Source organism: Rutilus rutilus (genome assembly GCF_951802725.1).
Source record: "Rutilus rutilus genome assembly, chromosome: 8".
Taxonomy (NCBI): domain Eukaryota; kingdom Metazoa; phylum Chordata; class Actinopteri; order Cypriniformes; family Leuciscidae; genus Rutilus; species Rutilus rutilus.
The window spans coordinates 7,161,496-7,181,620 of record NC_140222.1 but is presented as its reverse complement, the minus strand read 5'-3'; the positions used below and the strand labels follow the sequence as shown (position 1 = coordinate 7,181,620).

Genomic DNA, 20,125 nt, shown 5'->3' with positions numbered 1-20,125 from the left:
CACTGAATCAGATCATTATCCAGAATTTGGAGAAAAGGCCTTTTGAGAGTGACAGGTTCTCCCTCCTTCACTGACACAAAGAGTTGTGCACCTTTAGAATAACCCGCACCTGAAGAACAAACAGAGTTCATCTCAGATTAACAGTTTAAAAAAAAAAAATAATAATTTAATAGTAAATAGTTTTAAACATAAATTTGAAATGAGTAACATAAAACAACTGAATGAAAAAAAGTTAAATGGTTAATTACAGATTGTGGTCATTGAAATATTAAACAGGCGAAGCAAATATTTAACTCACCAATGACAGTGAGACTGAAACTCTTGATCTCACTGTTGATCTGTAGTTTATAAAGTCCAGAGACTTCAGTTCTGGTGTTTGTGATGGTCAGAGATCCAGTTTGATTGTCCAGCTTCAGTCTGTCTCCGAATCTCCCACCAGTATATACAGTGATTCTGTCGGCCCGTTTATTGATTTCAGCTATTACAGTGTTTTCATCTGTCCACTCAAACCTCCACTGAATCACATCATCATCCTTCATTTCAGTAAGACCAGAGTTAAGAGTGACAAAATTTCCCTCTCGCACAGACACTGACTTCACTTCATCATCACCAAACACTCCTGAAGAACAGAGTTTTTCACAGATTAAAGCTTTAAAATCACTTGATGTTGGTTTGATGAAGCTTCACTAAAATACTTTTAATCATGTAAATGTGAAGTGAATAATATTCTGCAGCAGTTCAAAGAAAAAATCCATAAAAACACATTTAAAACTCACCAACCAGACGCCACAAACAGAGCAAAACTAACATTTTCTTCATCAGTTCACTAAAAGGCCACAATAATAACTCTTAAAATGTCTGAAACACTCAGACTGATCTGAAACACGACTGACCTGTGATATTTATCTGGTCGTGACCTCAGTCACAGTTTCCGTTCACATGTCCATCTCCTTTAACATCATGAGAATCAACAAGCTTTTGCTGATCTTTCATTTATGGGCCTGTATGAAAACTAAGAGTAAGCTATTGGATTAGATATCTGTATCTACTGGTGTGTTATTTAGTGTTGTGAGCTGTCAATCATACTTGATCATGTTTTCATGTTTTGTTATGTATCAATGTATCAAATATATCACGGACAGCTGACTCCTGAAGCTTTTCAAATTCTGTGTGGTTAGTTTGCAGCAGTGACAGAAATTAACTTTCCAATTATGGTCAAATAGATTTGTATCTTTTTTGGGCATTTTTACCTCTATAAGGTTATTTTATGTAAACTTTTATGTAAAATTCTTTACATGAAAACTAAACACACTGAACATACTGTGACTGAACGCCCTCTTCCCAGTAGGCGTGACCTCGCGCCGTAACAAGAGAAGTGAGCTAGGGATGGAGGGTGCTGTGGATGTGGCCGAGGCGAAGCTGCAGGCAAGGAGCCAGGAGATGGCGAAGAGATGGCAAAGGGTGGGCATGCCAGCAGAGGAAGCTGGAGGAGGTTTAGGCAGAGGACGGCTGACTGGGAGGAGACGGAACTGAAGGGTCCAAGGTGGTGCAGAATATAGTGATGGGATGGTGGTGAGTGGACGACGATCCCCTGGCGGTAAAGGTGGAGATATTCCGCTAGCACAGACCCAGAGCTTGCCAGTGCCGACAGCCCACGGCAGAGACGAGGGAGGGAGGAGTCCAGGTGGTGTTGAGGCAACGGATACGAGGCCGATGGATCCGCAGGCACAGAGCCGATGGAATCAAGCAACATCGCTGGCATTGGATACCAAGGCGATGCCGCTGCGACAAACGTCAAAGGTGGAGCCAGAGAACCCGAGTGCTGAGGTGGAGCCGGTGTGATGGAAGACAGAGGGGAAGGAGGAACCCGCTGCAGCCGTAGGGGTGGAGGGACGGGGACAGCGGGTGGCCCACATGTCCGTGGCAGAAATGGTGTGACGACTGACCAAGGGGGAGCCGGCAGGACAAGGGAACACGGTGAAGCCGCAAGTCCGAGGGTCTCAGGTGGAGTCGAATGTGGGAGGAGCCAAGATGGAGCCGACCGGTTGACAGGCTGAGATGGAGCGAAGAGAAAATGGTCCAGAGGCAAAGACGCAGGATCCTCTCACACGGATGCATGAGCTGCAGCTCGACGTCACAGGGACTCCCTGGAGCTGTAGACATCCGGCAGCGGCGGGGCTGAGGGAATGGCTGAGCTTCGCGGTGCCACAAAACTTGACAGAAAAAAAATATATAGAATAAGCACAGTCCATGTAGATTGAAGAAATTATTAAATCATAGTTTATAGTGCTGTCTAGAAACAGCGATGATGAAGGTACCGGGTGGGATAGGGTGGAAGTTGAAACTTCCTTCTTGAAGTCTATCAGCCAGTCCTGATTCTTCGTAGTTAATGTTTCCTCGTCCACCGATGTCGCTGGCTCACCCCCCGGTCAAAAAACACCAGCCGTGCCGAATCGTACCACACACTGGAAAAGCAAAGCGAGCCGAGCCGAGCCGTGCCATTCAGTGGAAAAGCGCCATTACAGTATGATGGAGCTCCACTTCCAGGACGAGGGGCAGCGTTGTCCTCAGGCGGGGGACTCACACTATTTCTTCGCAGTCGATGGTGGTGATTCAGGCTCTGGGTCTGGCTGTGTTCTGAATCGGGAAAGGACGCTCTCCTGGTGTTTGGGATGTCGACGAGATGATGGTAATTTACCCTGATCCAGAACAGTGACTCCAGGGTCTCGTCGTCGTGGGCTGGTGATGGTGAGATAAAAAAAAAAAAAACTTTCAGAAAAAGACAAAAAAATCTGTGCTCTCAAGAGCCACAGCAGCAAATCGAGCTGCATAATCCATATCTTGATTCGGTCTTCTGTCACGGGTGTGTGCAGGCAGTCGAAGACAATGAAGATAGTTCCAGACGAAGTTTAGAAGTAAATCCCAAAAGACAGGCAGACAGATAGTGCAGACTGACCGACTGTAAAGGGAGAACTTAAATAGTGACTCAAAGAAGATGATTAATGACACACAGCTGATGCAAACGAACAAGGAACACAGAAGATGAATGAAAAGAAACTAAAAGTCCATGAAAACTAAACACACTGAACATACTGTGATAATAATGTTGATATTGTTTTGAATACAACTTGAAAAATATTAAAACAATAAAAAAAAAAAAACATATTCAAACAAAACACTGCTGTGTGTGAGTTTCTCAGAGACGTGTGACTGCTCTTCTGTGGATTTGTTTGTAGCCTATATGATATAACTATATTCTTTGTGAAACAGAGCAAAAACAGACAATATTGTGTCTAAGACTGTTAACTTTTTGTTTGTTGAACTTTTACATAAAATCAGTATCACATTTACAATCATGCTGATGTTCAGGAAAAACAGCCCTCTTTCTCGTGTGATATTGCTTAACATGGTCTTACGACATAAGTGTAAAAAGATATGAAAAGTCACCCAGATTTTATCCTCATATCTTGATGTTTGGGGGAATTCACACTGCATTATAAGAGGCTACATCACACAGTGAAAGCGTGCACTCTTAAATTGCACAAGCAGGAGTTTATCGTACTTAGAGAAAAAAACGTTCCACAAACATCCAGCAGAAGCTGTTTATCCACCCAACAGATCTAACCACATTTCTGTAAATATAAAACTAAGACGAAAACCATTGCAGCATCCATTTTGATCCTGAAACCAGTGAATAACATTTATAATGTTTGCCTGCATTGTTACAACAAAATTAATCAGCAAATAATAATGAGAAAACACAATAACCTATATAATAAATTTGCATTTGGTTACCAGAGAGATTTGGTGTTTGGAAAATTTTATCTAGAAATACTTACTATACTTACTTACCGTAACGAGATCTCTTTTTTTATTGCAGACTTTACCACACTTTGGTATTTTAGCAAATCTGAGTAAAATAAGTCTTTTGAAACTAACACGTTCCTTATCGATACGGTTCAATCGTACTGCGTCGTACATTCTGCCATAGGAACTCAGATTCCTATCCTGCTATCAAGCTGACTGATCAGCGCTCTGCAAGCAAGCGGATTGACAGCACTCTGCACACGAGCTGATTCAGCGATCTCCCCTGTGGCCATTTGGCGTTTCTAAAAGAGCAAATTTCATGCTGCGTTGGTGCAAATGTTGCACCATGAGTGTGGCACGTTCAGGGCACCCCTGCACCCATTTGATGAGCACAGTGAGTGCGTCACCTGTCTGGAGAAATCCCACACAGAAGCTGCACTCACTGAGACGAGCTGTTCTCACTGCAAGAGTATGAGTCTCACCTCTCTCCGCTCGCGGACCGCTTAATTTTTAGACAATGGTCCCACCCCTCACACTCTCCTGTTCTCTTCCTCCCAGGAACCTCGGAGGAAGAAAGAGCAGAGCCAGAGGACTGAGAGATCAGGCACGAGTGAGCTCACGTCGGCACAGTTCCCGTGTGCCTCAATCTCCCCAAGAGGATTCTCAGGTGCTCTACTACCGCGCAGTCAAGCGCCCCTCTTCTGGCACGAGCGGCCTGGTCTCGTTCAGGGGATCTGATCTCCCTGATGACAACATGTCATTGGCGGCTTCAAACACAGAGGACTGGTCGGGCTCGCTTGATAACCCCACCCCCCTGCTGTCTAGAGATTCGAGTCACGCTAGAGCTGGAATGGGCGCAGAGTAAAGCCGCCTCCACTCAAAAGCAGTCGAGGAGCTCAGACTGGAGTGGTTTACCCCGGCGGAGCCCACATGCAGGAGTCCGGAACGACCCTGCCGTGTTTAGGAAACTGCATAGCTAGACTGACTTGGCCCTGCGAGTCGCTAAAACTACAGCCCCTAGGCGCTACCCCTTTCTTAAGTGCCAAGGTCCCCGGTCTAAGATAAAGATGGATCCTTCACCTCAGAAGCCTTCCTGATCCTTCAGGAAAGAAGAGGAATAAACTAAGTCTTGTCGTGGCCAGACCACTCCCCAGACAGCCTCGAGTTTGCCTTCCAAACCTCGTTCAGTTCGGGGTGTTGGAAGCAATGTGTTTTTTGCAAGCATTGGGGCCCTTTCAAGTTCACGCTCCCATGCAACTGACCGCTGTTATAGCGAACAAAATTAAAAATAAACATACTCAATAAGAGAGCAAATTACCCCTTCTAGTTATCTCGAGTGCCAGTTTTTTGCACAGCGGCCTGTCGCTCGAACCACTTCATTCCTTAGCCACCTGCGCCGAGGCTTGGGAATCCATCTCTGGGGTGTCAAGTTGGGTTTTGAACATAATCAAATGAGGTTACTTCGCTGCAATTCGCTTGCAGGCCTCCCCGCCTCAGGGGCGAGGTTTCCACATTTATAAGGAGCAATGTGGCTCACGTCCTCCCCACTGAAGTGATGAATTTACTGGGGAAAGGGGCTATAGAAGCTGTTTTCTTCCAGCGCACAGCGAGTCAGGCTTTTAAAGCTGCTACTTCCTCGTGCCAAAGAAGGATGGCGGCCTAGGGCCCATCCTCGATCTCAGGCATCTGAACCACGCCTTTATGAAATGTGTGCCAAGGGGATTGGTTTTTCATATCCAGATAGCCCCCCATCACAGACCATTCTTGAGATTCGTGTTCAAAGTGGTGGCTTATCACCCTAAAGTCCCTCCATTCGGACTGTCTCTGGCTCCACGCACTTTTACGAAGTGCATGGATACGGCCCTCTCCCCCCGAGACAGAAGGGAGTGTGCATCCTGAATTACTTAGACGCCTGGCTGTATTAGCTTGTATTAGCTCAACCTCTGTTTGCTGAGAGCGGCTCATGTGCCAGGCAGACTGGAGCAGAAGGAATGACCTGGCATCCCCAACCAGAGTTGTGGGCCCTTCACCTCTGGCCTCTCGACAGGAGTTTATGGTCCTCTCCGCGAGGGTCCTAAACACTATTTCTGTGACTAGAGCCCTGTCCAATAGATACCTCTACACCCTTACGTGGTCTGTTTTCTCCGGCTGGTGCGCTGCCCGGATTGAAGACCTGACATCCTGTGACATTTCACTGGTACTGTCTTTCCTTCAAGAGCTCATCAACATCATCAACATTGGCAGCCGACTGGTCCTCGCTGTCCAACTTCGCCATATTTTATAACATGGACGTCCCTGCTCCACAAGCAAGGGTCCTATCTGTGTAGCTGGGCTTTGACCTCTACATGAGCTTAACCCACCAGATTCCTTTCTTGTGGTTCCGGCATACGGTCTGAGTCTCTTAATGTTGGGGAATTACCTCTTCCTACCTAGCTTTGGTGCCCTCTGGGCCTTTATTCAAGCGTCCTGGGCCAAGGCCTTTGAACTACTGCCGTTCCGCAATTATAAGCAGAGTGATTGGACTAGGTCTAGTGACCCATTACGAGTGAACTGTATAGATAGTGCGTTCAGTCGGTTACCAACGTAACCTCAGTTCCGAGATAACAGGAATGAGTACTGCGTAACTTGCCTTGCTATCATGCTGCATGTCAGTGGGGCTCTGTGCCTAGAGACTCTTATTTTATAAAAGGGCTTTTATTATGACACTGGATTGAGAACATACTATGCATACATACACTTTTCATACTAACATGACACATTATTTGTTTTGCGCAAATTTTAACACCAGTTAACCCAGATATGTGTGTGTCAATGATTGTGTATTGTTTAAGTGTTATTCCTGTCCTCATCGTGTCCTTTTTCTTTAGCTTAACATTTACTGAGTCATTAATTTCACTATGTTGATTTATGTATTGTATTAAGAACTCAAACAAGACCGGTTACCATGTTAAATGTTTATTGTTCAATTATCCACTTGCATAATATAAAATGTCATACTTACGTACTGGAACATTTTCCCATACCAAAAAGACGAAACCCGGTTTAAAAAAATATTTAATTTCTGTTTCCCGCCAATAGAAGGCACAGTTAATTGTTCTCATGTCTGAGGGGGAGACTGTTGTTCTGTTTGATTCTTTGTTAAACATTAATAATTGAGTTTGTTTTGTTTCCAATGTTTGTATATTTTAGTATTATTCTAACAGTTTATGTCTTTGTTACTGTTAGATCTATATATTTTTTTGTTTTTCTTAAATTTCTTTATTACCTTTAATTACTAAATGGTTTAGTCCAAGTGGGAGGGGCTTATCCTTTTTCTCAGTGTTGAAAGGAGCTCGTAGAGTGAGTTGGTTTGAGTTGGTTGCTCGGTTTTTTGGGTCAATTTATTGGCATAGCCAAAATCTTTGTTTGCAGTTAACTTTGAACAGTTTATTTTATTTTATTTATTTTTTGTTTCTTTTGGATTTTCACTGTAAATATCATTTGCACTCTACTGGAAAATCTTTGTTTTTCACTTTTTGGAATAAACACTGAACTTTTGACTTCATCAGCACGTCACTTCACGCCTCCATCAGCCGGTATATTCAGAGCAGTGGTGCTGCTACGGCTTGAACATCTTTGGGGTCTCTTTTTGGCAGTTGGTACACCCCTGTCTCTGTTACACTGCACATGATAATTCTTATGGCAGAATGCTCGCATTATAAAGAGGGGTAGTGTTAAAATATGTTATCTATTCTATAGAAAACAATTGTAGAAGTAGTTTGAATACTATACAAGCCATATGTGTATACAAGCCTATGTGACTGTGACTACAAAGGTCAACAAGAGAAGTGTGCAGCCACTGAGCAGTTTTTGCTTAGTCGGGGATTTTCCAGTAAACAACAGGTGATGTGAAAGATTAAGATCATTGTTAAGAGGTGTCACGTGAGAGACTGTTGAGAGGAGAAACAACCACAACAGTTATGTTATATTACCTTGGCATTACATTACAAAATAATCACTAGTAAACACTGCTGCAAGAGTGTTTCTGAGGGAGTGATGGTTAATTTGACATCTTTCTCTCTTCTGACTGCTGTAATCAATCTCCCTATATTTCCCCTTTTGGAGAGTCATGGAAACGCTATTGGATCAAATGAAAACTCAAAAAAATTATACTTGCTGTAGCCTTGCTGTTTTCATTTGAGCTCCATGAGATGAGGCCATTTACTGCCGTTTTCTGGTAACCGTTTTATAAAAGCAATAAGGTTCTTGAGGCGTGCTGTATTGTGAATATAGTCAAAGGCTATAGTCGTGTCTAACCACGCCCTTCATTCGTGAGGGACTTATTCACAATACAGCACACTAATTGCTTACATAAAATTACTATTCCTCCAGGGGGCGCTTGACACAATAAATGTAAGAAAACATGGAGAGACTCTTGAACCTTCGAGTGAGAAAGTTTTATTGCTAAAGGCAAGCAAACACAGAGTAAATATACAGCAGTAGTAGTAAATTGATATCGGTGTCTTGTAGAGAAATATAAACAAAAAAAGATAAAGAATAAAAAATAAATCATAAATCAAAAAGATAAAGAAAAAAAAAATCCTTTCAAATTGGATTTTTTTTTTTATCTAACACTGTGCACAAGCACAAGCACAAGCACATATAATCATCTGTATTTATGACAAAAAACATTAGAGGAACAAGAACACACTTGAAGTTCAGTGTTCTGCTTTAGATTTCAATACTTTCTGAAAAAGATAAAAATATAAAGGCATAAATTATTAAAACTCACAAATATATGTGAAAAATCGGTTTGTGAGAAATTACATCAATTAGGTACCTGATGTTTGAATTTGTGCTTGACCTTTTTCAGCTCTTCTGGATCTGATCTCATAAACCACAATAATGACAGTAGCCACGCCCACCAGAGCAGAGAGGACCAATCGGATCACAGCTTCAGTAGGACCACAACAGTTGTTCTCAGAGTCTGAGAAATAAAAACATCAAACTGAGATCAGCACAGTCAATAAACTTTAATATCAAAAGTAAAGCATTTAAACAACTTGATATAGAAAGTTAAACATAAACCTAGATGATATTGATGTAAAATAAAATGTTAATCATGATAAGATACTTCTTTAGATCAACTTTAAAGCTTGAATAACTAAAAGAAGTGAAACATCTATGGTCCCTGAGACGAGGGAATGAGATATTGCGTTTGATAATGCTGATGGGGAAACCCCTTCCTCCAAATACAGAAGCCTTAATTTATCACACCAGTAACACTGGCCAATGGTGTTCAAGAGCGCAAAATAATGGGGGGGCTTCCACCACTATACAAGGTGGCACTTGAACGTCATTCATTCAAAATTTTGACTGAAGCAACTTGATATTGCAAGATCCTGAGCTAGGTGACACAGCAGTATATGCAATGTGGTCTTAGGGAAGTTATGCGAGTAACTGGAGATGCTCCCTTTCGATTCAGTTCACTTTTGACATTGCGTTTGCTAATGCTCATGGGGAGCGTATAAAACCACGCCATGTTAAAGAGAGAGGGGTCCTGGCTTGACTAAGTATGTCAAGTTTCACAGAGTCTTAATGAGGGTGGCAATGATATTGGCGCTCTTGGTAAGCATAAAGCCCAGTCTATAGGTCCTGGACGAAACCATGTAGAAGTTCAGGGAGCAGTAACTAAAATAATAATGGCGCATCACACCGGGAGCGGAGCGGACTTGACACCGGTGAAACATTAGACGACATGAAGTGGCGGCAGCCCCGGCACCATCACATATCAGTTTGAAATTTCGCTAATTTCAAGCAAAATTATGAATAATGAGGCAATGGCTTAGTGTATGACATATGATAATAATCATGATAAACGTGATGACCTATATCATAATAATGTGATGAGCTGATAGGGCCAGCACTGAGTTGGTGGTACATCAGTACAGAGGTGTACACGACCTGATGTGCAAGCTCGTCGGTGGCAAGGGCTCTAACGGAGGGTCCTGTGAGATCGTCTAGCACAAATGCAAAGTCCCAAGTGGGCTTTAAGAATCGCACCACTAGGTAATTTCTACTGACTGGCCAATTATCGACGTGAGCGTAGAAACCACGTAGCAATGTGAATGGCATACAGCCGCTTTCAAAACGGAAAGAATTATTGGTATTGGGCAGTTAAATGGGTCATCGCCTAAAGACACCTCGTGGAAGAAGCCCTGGCATCGGAGATAGTGTTCAACGCAGAGATGGGCACTCGAGTTAGAGACTCGGACTTGAGTCGCACTCAAGTCGCATCTTAAAAGACTTCATTTCAGTACGAGTCCGAGTCAAGTCTGACTTCAGACTTGACCCGGACTCGACCAAAAGACTCGTGAATATTTTAAAAAAGTCTTTAAATCCTTAATTAAAGAATGATTTTTATTTGAATGGTTTTATAATATCTGCTTTATAATATAATATCTATATCTATATATATATATATATATATATATATATATATATATATATATTCCCCTACATCGCGGTAGTTTGGACTTCGGACCCTTATAATAGAATTTGATTACGGATGTCCGTGTATTGTGCGTAACTCCGAAATATCATAATGAAAGTCCCATGAAACATGACGGGAGAAACTGTGCCATATGTTCTTTTTTTATTTGGGTTTATTGACATGTCAAATCAGCTAGATGCAAAGAATGTGAGTAAACAATTAAAGACACCGGAACGAAAACATCACATTTTATGAGACATCGCATCCACAAAGGTTAGTCACATTACATATTATACTGTGGTGCAGCTGCCTGTTAAAACATTAAACTATAGCCTATAGCCCTATGTTTTACTTTTATCGATCTTTTTGAATTATATGCAGCTTTTCTCTCTCTTAATGTATGTCTATGAGAGAGAGGAGATAGAAGGATGATAATCCATTTATTACTTATAACGCATACCTTAACATATCGCAATCAGCATGCGTACAGTTTTCTATTGACTTAAAACATTCTGGTGGAGCCAGCATCTCCACCAGTTCTGGGAACCACGGCTGCTTGGACCATTTCAGTGCCACTAAGGCCCCGTTTACACTGCCAGTGAAATGTGACCCAATTCCGATTTTTTGCTCACATGTGACACAGATCGGATGTGTTCTATGACAGTGTAAACAGGAAAAAGACGCATGCATTCGGATATTTCCAGATCGGTTTCAGGCCTCATTCATATGTGGAAATAAATCGGATATGTGCCAATGCGACTGTCATGTAAACAGGCAGATCGGATTTTCTGAGGCATTAGGCGACGTCTCCGCGGATTAATGACGAGAGAAACCCTGACGCACATCTGCAAAGGGACGGATGGCCCGACGAAACGTGTCATCGTAGGAGAGGAATGTGGAGAGGGGCACATGAAGTGTTTTCACATGATTGTAAATTTAACGAAAATTTTTGTTAATTTACATTTATTAATTTTAAGCAATTAGAAATTTATTTGTAATAAACACTTTAAGTGGGCTATTTAAATGTAAAAAGTGCTAGGACTATTTACATGTTCAATTATATTTTTAAAACATACGCGCAGATTGTAATGTAATATTGTGTGTGCATAGAAAGAATTTGTCCGCAGCCGCTCAAAAAAGAAAAAGAAAATTGTCCATAGCTGCTCAACTCCACTGTCAGTGTTGTGTAAGTACAGGCTACAGGCAGTTTTTTTGTGTTCATTTCTATTTCTTGTTGCTGTGCAGGCTCTTTATTGTATAACAGTGAACAGCCCTTAATTTATGTGCCGTAGATCGGTCCGTTGCATTACGAATGAAAGCAGTATCAATAATGTCAAAAGTGATGTGCAGTCAAGTTCGGGTGTGTATGTTGTTTTAACGAGTGTTTTCACCGATACGCTTGTGATTCATGGAGTTTTAACGAGTTTTATAGACATTGTTTCTTATTCAAAAGTGGTGTTTGGCAACTTTGCGTATCGCAGAGCATGAAACATATTTTGTGTTCGTCCATGTGTGCAAGAGAATTTAACCCTTTAAGCATGCGCGATATGTTTCAGATAGTAGCCTATGGCAAGTGTAAACACATGAATCGGATATGGGTCACAATTTAAATAACGTGTAAACAGACAGTCAAAAAAATCGGATATAGGCAACAAATCAGAATTGGGCATCAAGACCTGCAGTGTAAACGAGGCCTAACTGATTCCCATGGCCGCCGATCTCTCCCCGTCCCTCGAGGCACAAGACGTAGTGAGCTTATCACCTAACCCTGACAGGTCAGCATCAGGGGCTCGCGGTTCCTTCCTCCTCAGCTCGAAAGAGGCGGCAAAGAAAGAGTGCGGCTGGACTTGTTGAGTGAGTTCATCGCCTTGTACGATGCCCACAAGAGGCCCGAGAGTCCAGAGACTCATATCTCCGCAGTGCGGGCAATCCGATCCCCCAGACAGAAGTACACAATGTAGTAATTTTATTATCACGCAGTAAAATGCCCCTCCCCGTGCCCAAAACCAGTCGTCTGTGGATGAGAATCTGAAAGAATAAGGACTGGCGGGACGTTGTCCAGCTCCACTTCACAGACGCTGAGTGAAAGGATAATTTTAGAACGATGGGAAACTCATATGACACTTTATTAACAGGAAGAACAGCTCGTTCTACGCGTCATATGCCATTGCACATGCACAGTCCTTTCAGTTTCGGTTTTCAGTACGATCAAGTGTTTACATGTGCTCTCGATCGGATTAGAAAAGGAATAAACCACCCCGATCGATTAAAGTATTTAGATGAAGGCATTTCTGTCCGATTGAGCCGTCAATCCGTTTACTAATGGATTGTTTGTTTGCATGTAAACGTATTGTCAATCGCAGATAGTTCTTCACGAGTTTGATACGCTCGTGCTCATTATGGTGCGGTGTCCTCTACTTTCTGGCAGTGGCAGTACTTTCTGTGGACCCCCGACTGAGCCTGGTTTCTCCCAAGGCTTGCCACTGTCGCCTATGTCGGCTTTGTTGCCTTTGGCTTTTGGCTTGCTTAGTAGGGGACATTTAATTTAATATTCAACAATATTATTGATCTGCCTGCATTGAGACCATTAAATGAGAACAGAACTGAGCATAAAGCCATCACTGAACTTACTTAAGCTAGACTGTGATGCCATTTTCTTCTAGAAACAAACTGTGTTGTATTATTTTCCTGTTATCGCTGTAAAGCTGCTTTGAAACACTCTGTATTGTAAAAAGCACTATATAAATAAAGGTGACTTGACTTGTCACATCTCATGCCCAGCAATTGCGAAAGGCCATCCTTATCCTCACCCTTAAGGCTCCCCAGAACACAGCAAGGGATGAGAAGACGTTGTCCACTGCAGCGTGTGGATCATTATAAGTCTTGCTTGATGATAGGCTTCTTGCAGAAGGTTGACTGAAGGAAAAGTTTCTGAATGAATGACGTTCAAGCTCCACCTTATATAGTGTGGGAAGCCCGCCCATATTTCGGGTGTTACCGCCGTGATTAAATACACTGTAAACCCGAACAGTACTACGTCACAGTTACTCTAACCAACGTTATCAGAAGAATCCATTCAACATTGGCGGACACTCGCAAGCGACCGGAGCAAACTCAATGGAACAACTTGTAAGTAAATCAAACGTCTGTGAACATTTCTTATATGCTTTTTGATTGTTTGAATATCATGATGAAGACATGTTTCAATCATTGGCAAACGCTGTTACGCAGAACAGTAAAGCTGTGCTTCCCCAGTGCTTTTGATTGCACATTTTGAATGCTATTTTAGAGTCACTGCTTAGAGTGTAATTTTAACGTCAAAGCAGGGCAATAATGTTAACGTCTTGAGACTCCCCTGCTTCACAGAATAATATTGATTTGCTAAAGCCGTCAGCACGTTCAAAATGTGAGTATTCTGAACTTATCGGGTTTTAGTACTTGGAGGAAGGGGTTTTCCATAAGCGTTAGCAAACGCGCATTGCGTGGGAGTCTCAAGACGGTCTGAGGTGAACCGAATTGAAAGAGAAATGAAATTTAACTCACCATAGAAAGTGAGAATGAAAATCATCTTCATATAGTTGATGTCAAGTTCATAAACTCCAGAGTCTGTGGTTGTGGTGTTTGTGATGGTCAGAGATCCAGTTTGATTGTCCAGCTTCAGTCTGTCTCTGAATCTCCCATCAAGAACATCATCATATACAGTGATTCTGTCGGCCCGTTTATTGATTTCAGCTATTACAGGTCCATATTCAAAACTCCACTGAATCCGATCGTCATCCTTCATTTCAGTAAGATCATTGTGTAGAGTGACAAAATCTCCCTTATTTACTGATATTTCCTTCACTACTGTCTCACAAAACACACACATAACAAACAGAAACAGTTTTTTTGTTTTTTTTTATGGTTTACTAAAATAAATAGTTTGAAGCTTAAATTGGAAATGAATATCAAACAACAAAAGCAAAATGGAGTTTGGAATAATAATTGTATTTCTGTACTGATTAAAACATAAACCAGGTTAAATAAATGTTTAACTCACCAGAGACTGTGAGATCGAAACTCTTTCTTGCACTGTTGGTCAATATTTTATAATATCCAGCATGTTTCATTGAGGTGTTTGTGATGGTCAGAGATCCAGTTTTTTTGTCCATCTTCAGTCTGTCTCTGAATCTCCCATCAAGAACATCATCATATACAGTGATTCTGTCGGCCCGTTTATTGATTTCAGCTATTAAAGTGATGTTATATCCAAACTTCCACTGGATCAGATCATCATCCACCATTTCAGTGTCAGAGTTTAGAGTGATTGAATCTCCCTCCTTCACTGACACTAGCCAAACACCATTAACTCCAAACACTCCTGAAAACAGAGTTTTTCACAGATTAAAGCTTTAAAATCACTTGATGTTGTTTTAATGAAGCTTCACTAAAATACATTTAATTTATTTAACTGTGAAATTAATAATATTTTGCAACAGCACAAAGCAGTAGCGGCTCCTGGCTGTAAATTTAGGTAGGGCAGATTCTGGGTCTTAGTTTATGATAAACACTTTGTAAGCTTTATATGTTAATCGCTGAACACATCAGACACACACTTTTGGCAGAATTCTAATGTCCTTGACCTTGTGTTATTCCGCCTGAGGGTGGCGCTCTAATGATGATTGACAGACTTTACACACGACAAACGCATATAAATGCCATTATGTAGTATTTATTGCGTCCGAATGTTGTTTTAGAAAATTGCGAGTTGTGTAGCCTAATTCCAGTGAGGAAAACAAAGTCATGTTTATTCTCAGAAAAAAAACAAACACAAAAAAACTGCTGTAAATAAAGGCTATTCACATAAGCTTGTTTAAATTAGTGTTTATGCTTTCTTTAATTTCATTCATACGATACTCCATATAGGAAGAACAGACACGCCAACTAGTTACTGACCTGATACAGACTAATATACACATAGCTGAAGCGGACTGATATCGCCGTGTTCTAGAGCAAGGTTTACGTAAGTTAAATAAACGGGTCAGTCTGAAATCTGCACTAATGGCTCTCAATTAGAGCGCGCTGCAGTTCCATTTTCCACCACAGATTTACATTGGAAGAACGTGTGGCGCTGTTGAGCTGCTTAGTATCATTAATACATGCCTGTCGAATCAGTGCACTTCATTTTAATATATACTGCTCACTTTACGACTTTAACCCTTTCATGCATAGAGGTCACTACAGTGGACAGCTATTAAAAAAGCATTTTCTTGCATTTGCTTGGGTTTGATGGCATAGTTGCACATCAACCTCTTCAGTCGACCCTGGTGCATCATCCTATACATTGCCATCAAGTGGCAAGCCATTGTTTTTCGAATTTTTTCCCCTCCAAACCAAGATGGCCAATGGTCAGTCAGAAATGCCAAGTTGCTCCGGAATATCCACCCATTCCCTCTATCCTAGGAGATTCTTGCAGGAAAAAAAAAATGCTGTAGCATCAGGCAATATCTGAGTCATATCAAAGTAAAATTTTCCAAGTATTGATTTTAGACTGGGAGAAAATTCTGATTTATCATCTGTCCACTATAATGGACCTCACACATCAATGGCTATATTTTATCTACAATTCATACTATTACTGTGACTTTTGTTTTTGAAAACTGTTTTTGACTGTAAATAAATGTATTTGTGTTATTAGAATGTAATTTGACATTTAACATTAAACATCAAAAAAGTATTGTGATTACATAATGCACATTACTTTTAATGGATTACTTTACTCGTAACATCAAAAAGTAATCTGATTACATAATGCACGTTACTTGTAACGCATAACTTAACTCATAACATCAACAAAGTAATCTGATTGCATTGTGCATGTTACTTGTAATGCGTTACCCAACACTGCTCGTTTCAGATGAGATTGAAAACACCTGATCGCTAGGTTTTCTCAGAGGAGAGCTATGCTAGAAATGTGTCCATCTTGAACATAATCAGAATTAAGGGTAATTAAATTTACCCAGATTAAAGGGAATAAAGGCTAATAAGGGTAAATTGACATACTCTGGTAAACTGGAGGGAGCATCTGAGTGGTTTTCCACAGTTGTACCTTGACAGGCTGTAGATATCTCTGATAGAATCACGTCCTCATGTTCTGATATCAAAGATACGTGAAGTTCAACTTGTATGAAGTTCAATTGCCTTTGAAATATTTCGCATTTATATTTTTTGTATACATTTTATAGTTTTCACATGATTTTATATAATTGTATTGATTGGTTTGTTAAATACACACAACATTGCTGTGTTATTACTGTATTATGTTTAATACAGCATGTCTTCATAAATGCATGCTGTCTACTTGTCTAAATTAATATGCAAAAAAAATAAAAATAAATTAAAATCTTGTTTTTCATGCCCTAAGAGCAATAAAAACACATAGGAAAAAAAAAATCCTGACTGAGGTTATCATAATTCATGCATGAAAGGGTTAAATAGTCTAGAAAAAACGAAAATATATTTGTTGCAGAATGCTGAACACATTTATTAAAGCAGCACCAGGTAACTTTTCAACCTTCATAACATATTTCCAAGACTCTTGTGATGGTACATCGACTTACAATAGGTTGAATGACACGTCTGCCATAGCCCGAACACATTTAAAACACATAGCTAAAAACACATTTAAACTCACCATCCAGACGCCAGAAACACAAGCAGAGCAAAACAGGGAGAAACATCTTCAACGGTTTCAGTCCACAAATATGAAAAGACAAACTCTTCAAAACTGGTTCAGTAATAAAAATGACAGACGCACTGATGTGAAGCTGCTCTGTAGTAAAGTGAAGTCAAACTCCACCGTCAGCTAAAATAACTGCACATCTTTAAGTGTTAATGGGTGTGACTGTCTAACTCTTTCTCTGCTGATTAATTCACACTCTGAAATGTCACTTTGAGCTCCAGTACGCCTCAAATTCCTGGAAGTCAATGGTGTAACTTTCAACAGAAATAAACTGACCAATAACGTGTTAAAAACATCTTAAAGCAACAGTTTGATCTTATCAGGAGATCCTGTGAGTGTTTGGCTCTGCTCTCTCCTGTAACTCTCTTCAGGACGTTTGTTGCTCATTTCTGATCAAATGTCTCGATTGTTTCTCCTCTCAGACTGATTTCAGAGTTTCTCTATTGGTTTTATGGAGCAGGAACAGATCGCCTGCTATAACTGTGTGTATGAAAGTGTTCTCTGATATCTTCATATGATTAATATTCAACAGCTATGGATTATGACGCTGATGTGACGCTCTAAATGCTCACTTTGTTCAGAGTGAACACGCATTAGTGAGACGCTCACACAAAAACACTGAAACTGTGCAACAATTTCTCACACAGCTCTGACAAGCTCAGGGTTCGTACGGGTGCTTGATATCCTTGAAAATGCTTGAATTTTGATGTTGTGTTTTCAAGGTTTGAAAAGTGCTTACATTTTGGATAAAATGCTTGAAATTGTAACTGTATTTCTTTCACAACAAATATCTATCTGACTGAATAGTGTGTTTATTAAACGGAGAAATAAAATGTAGCCCTTCAGATACAGAGCGATTTGCGCTACGCTGGCCATAGCAAAAGTAGGCGGAGTTTTAATTTTGATTTCCGCGCTTATTTGGATGCCCCGTTTTTATTGGCCGCTCGGGTAATCGTCACAGAGCACAGCGGCAAAAGTTGAACTATTTTTAACTTTGACCGCGGCGTGCGCACGAGCTCATCAATGCTGCGCTCCACTTTGGTCAACGCAACAAAATGTCCTCGCGCGACACAAGCCATTGAAATAAATGGTGTCATAGCACAGCGGTGATAATGTAATGTTAGTTTTGCATGTCCGTTATGGCACGTTCACTTGTGGAATATGCAGTGAACATAGCAAAGTTACAGCACACTAAACCTGCAAACGTTAACCCAGTGCATATGTAGCGGATCTCGTCTCACACCACAAGAAAACCCCCACGACACCACTGGCTTCGGTGGACCACGCCTGCAGTTTATTGACAAGAGGACAGACAATTAACACACACGCCTTCAGGTTCACTCTCTCTCTCAGCTGACTCTCTCCAGTCACAGGCTGTTTTGCGTTTTATACAATAAAGTCTTGTTTTACAACAATCATTTTCTCTGTGTCTTATTTATGGAAATTCACATTCACAAAAATCAAATTAAAGAAATAAAATTCCATTAAAAGTACATATTATTACATTAAGATTTTAGCCAAAATGTCTCAATTTGTTAGATCGTATAGTGGTTTTTTTCCCTTATTGTTGTTAAACATACCTGCAGTTTATTGACAAGAGGACAGACAATTAACACACACGCCTTCAGGTTCACTCTCTCTCTCAGCTGAAGGATGTATGAGAAAAGACACATTAAAGGTAGGGTAGGTAATCCTGTTCAGAAACACTTTTTTTTATACTGGGTGAAATGGTCCTTCCATCCTGATAGTAGTCAATACATTATGTGTTTAGAAAAAGGAATGAAAAAAATCAGACCTCTGTAGCAGCTGCAGGACAGTAAAAACTCTGACCAATCACTGCCATTCGGTGCGAATGTAAAGAACCAATCAGATGCCTTCATGTCTCGTGCCCGCCCCGAGCCCCACTGCGCGCGCTGCCCTGCGTGCACTCATCACATGTCACCGTTCCCGGAAATATTCAGCTCAAAGCACCTGCATGCAGTCAGCGAAGGCAAACAAGGCAAAAACTACTTCCTCGGACCCTGCCCGCACTCTTGAACGACCTCCTCTGCTTCGCCCTCAACCCCGGACCTGTCCTCGAACCGACGATGCGGTACTTGTCTCCGGACGTTAGTCTTCATTAGAGTCAACAATGTTTTCATCATGGAAACTCTTACATGCAAAACACCGTATATGTTATGAATCTTACACAAAATTCACCTTCATCACAGTGTAACTGATGGTAATGGAAAAACGTGTATCAATGCAACCTGTTTTTAGTTTTGCCTTATAAATATAGCTCGTTACCGAATGAAACTTTACCATTATCGATATGCTAGCTTGATAGTGAGTACTAAAAGAAATCTTATTTGTTTATATTCATAGTGATAAAGTTAGGTATTTTATTACATGTGATTCTGACATGATGTCACTGTATGTACTGCGCTCCTTCCTCTCCACTCGTCTCAGGTAATAAATGCGTCTTGTTCCAGCCTGAGCGTTTGGCGTCGCGCGTTCATGTGTTTTGGGGGCGTGGCTTTGGAAGGAGCTCAGAAGGGAGGGGGTGGGAGTGAATGGAAATAATGAGCTGTGTTTATTGCAGATTAAAAGGTCTACAGTCACTCGATTTTTATATTTTCTTTTTCAGAGTACTTACATTTTAATTATGTATTGGTATATAAAGACAGTTTAAACAAATTTGGAATGTTTTTTTTTTAGAAAAAGGATTACCTACCCTACCTTTAAGTACTGTCCTCCATTACAGAAACTGCAATTCATCGAATACAGGTCACACATATGGCTATAAACATACATTCTAGCATCCAAACTAAAGTTACAGACATTCAATATACAAAACAACATTTCTACAGACTCAATCCACCAAAATTATATTTCAAGAAATGTATTTACAGGGAAAAACCTGCACTCTAGTTTGGCGCGCGGGCGGCAACATCAAACAAACACGTGCGTTCATAAAACTCCGAAAATGCATCAAACTGTACTCAGAAAAGTGAATATATCAACTTGTTTCGGTTTCATGACATTTCTATGATAAATATTGACTTCGAACATCACTTTATACAGTATATTTTACTCTTAATTGAAGAGCACTATACAGACATACCTGACTCTCTCCAGTCACAGGC

At 40.9% G+C, this 20,125-nt stretch overlaps 1 protein-coding gene across 1 annotated transcript; it reads right to left on the bottom strand.

The window, feature by feature from the left end:
* Nucleotides 1–8,415: 8,415 nt before the first annotated feature.
* On the bottom strand, nucleotides 8,416–17,072 carry LOC311295041 (uncharacterized protein). Its single transcript, XM_084416219.1, has 5 exons — nucleotides 16,953–17,072; nucleotides 14,319–14,639; nucleotides 13,823–14,125; nucleotides 8,627–8,773; nucleotides 8,416–8,534 (listed from the first exon to the last, which is right to left on the bottom strand). The coding sequence occupies exons 1-5, from the start codon at nucleotides 16,996–16,998 to the stop codon at nucleotides 8,518–8,520; spliced, it is 834 nt and encodes a 277-aa protein (XP_084272345.1). The 5' UTR covers nucleotides 16,999–17,072; the 3' UTR covers nucleotides 8,416–8,517.
* Between the last annotated feature and the right edge of the window lie 3,053 nt (nucleotides 17,073–20,125).

Excerpts from the sequence above, each read along its gene's own strand:
- LOC311295041 (XM_084416219.1), bottom strand. The coding sequence starts at position 16,998 with ATGTTTCTCCCTGTTTTGCTCTGCTTGTGTTTCTGGCGTCTGGATG. Across the intron at positions 14,126-14,318 it reads TTTCGATCTCACAGTCTCTG|TAGTGAAGGAAATATCAGTA; the intron begins GTGAGTTAAACA and ends TTTGTGAGACAG. Across the intron at positions 8,774-13,822 it reads TTTCATTCTCACTTTCTATG|ACTCTGAGAACAACTGTTGT; the intron begins GTGAGTTAAATT and ends TTTATTTCTCAG.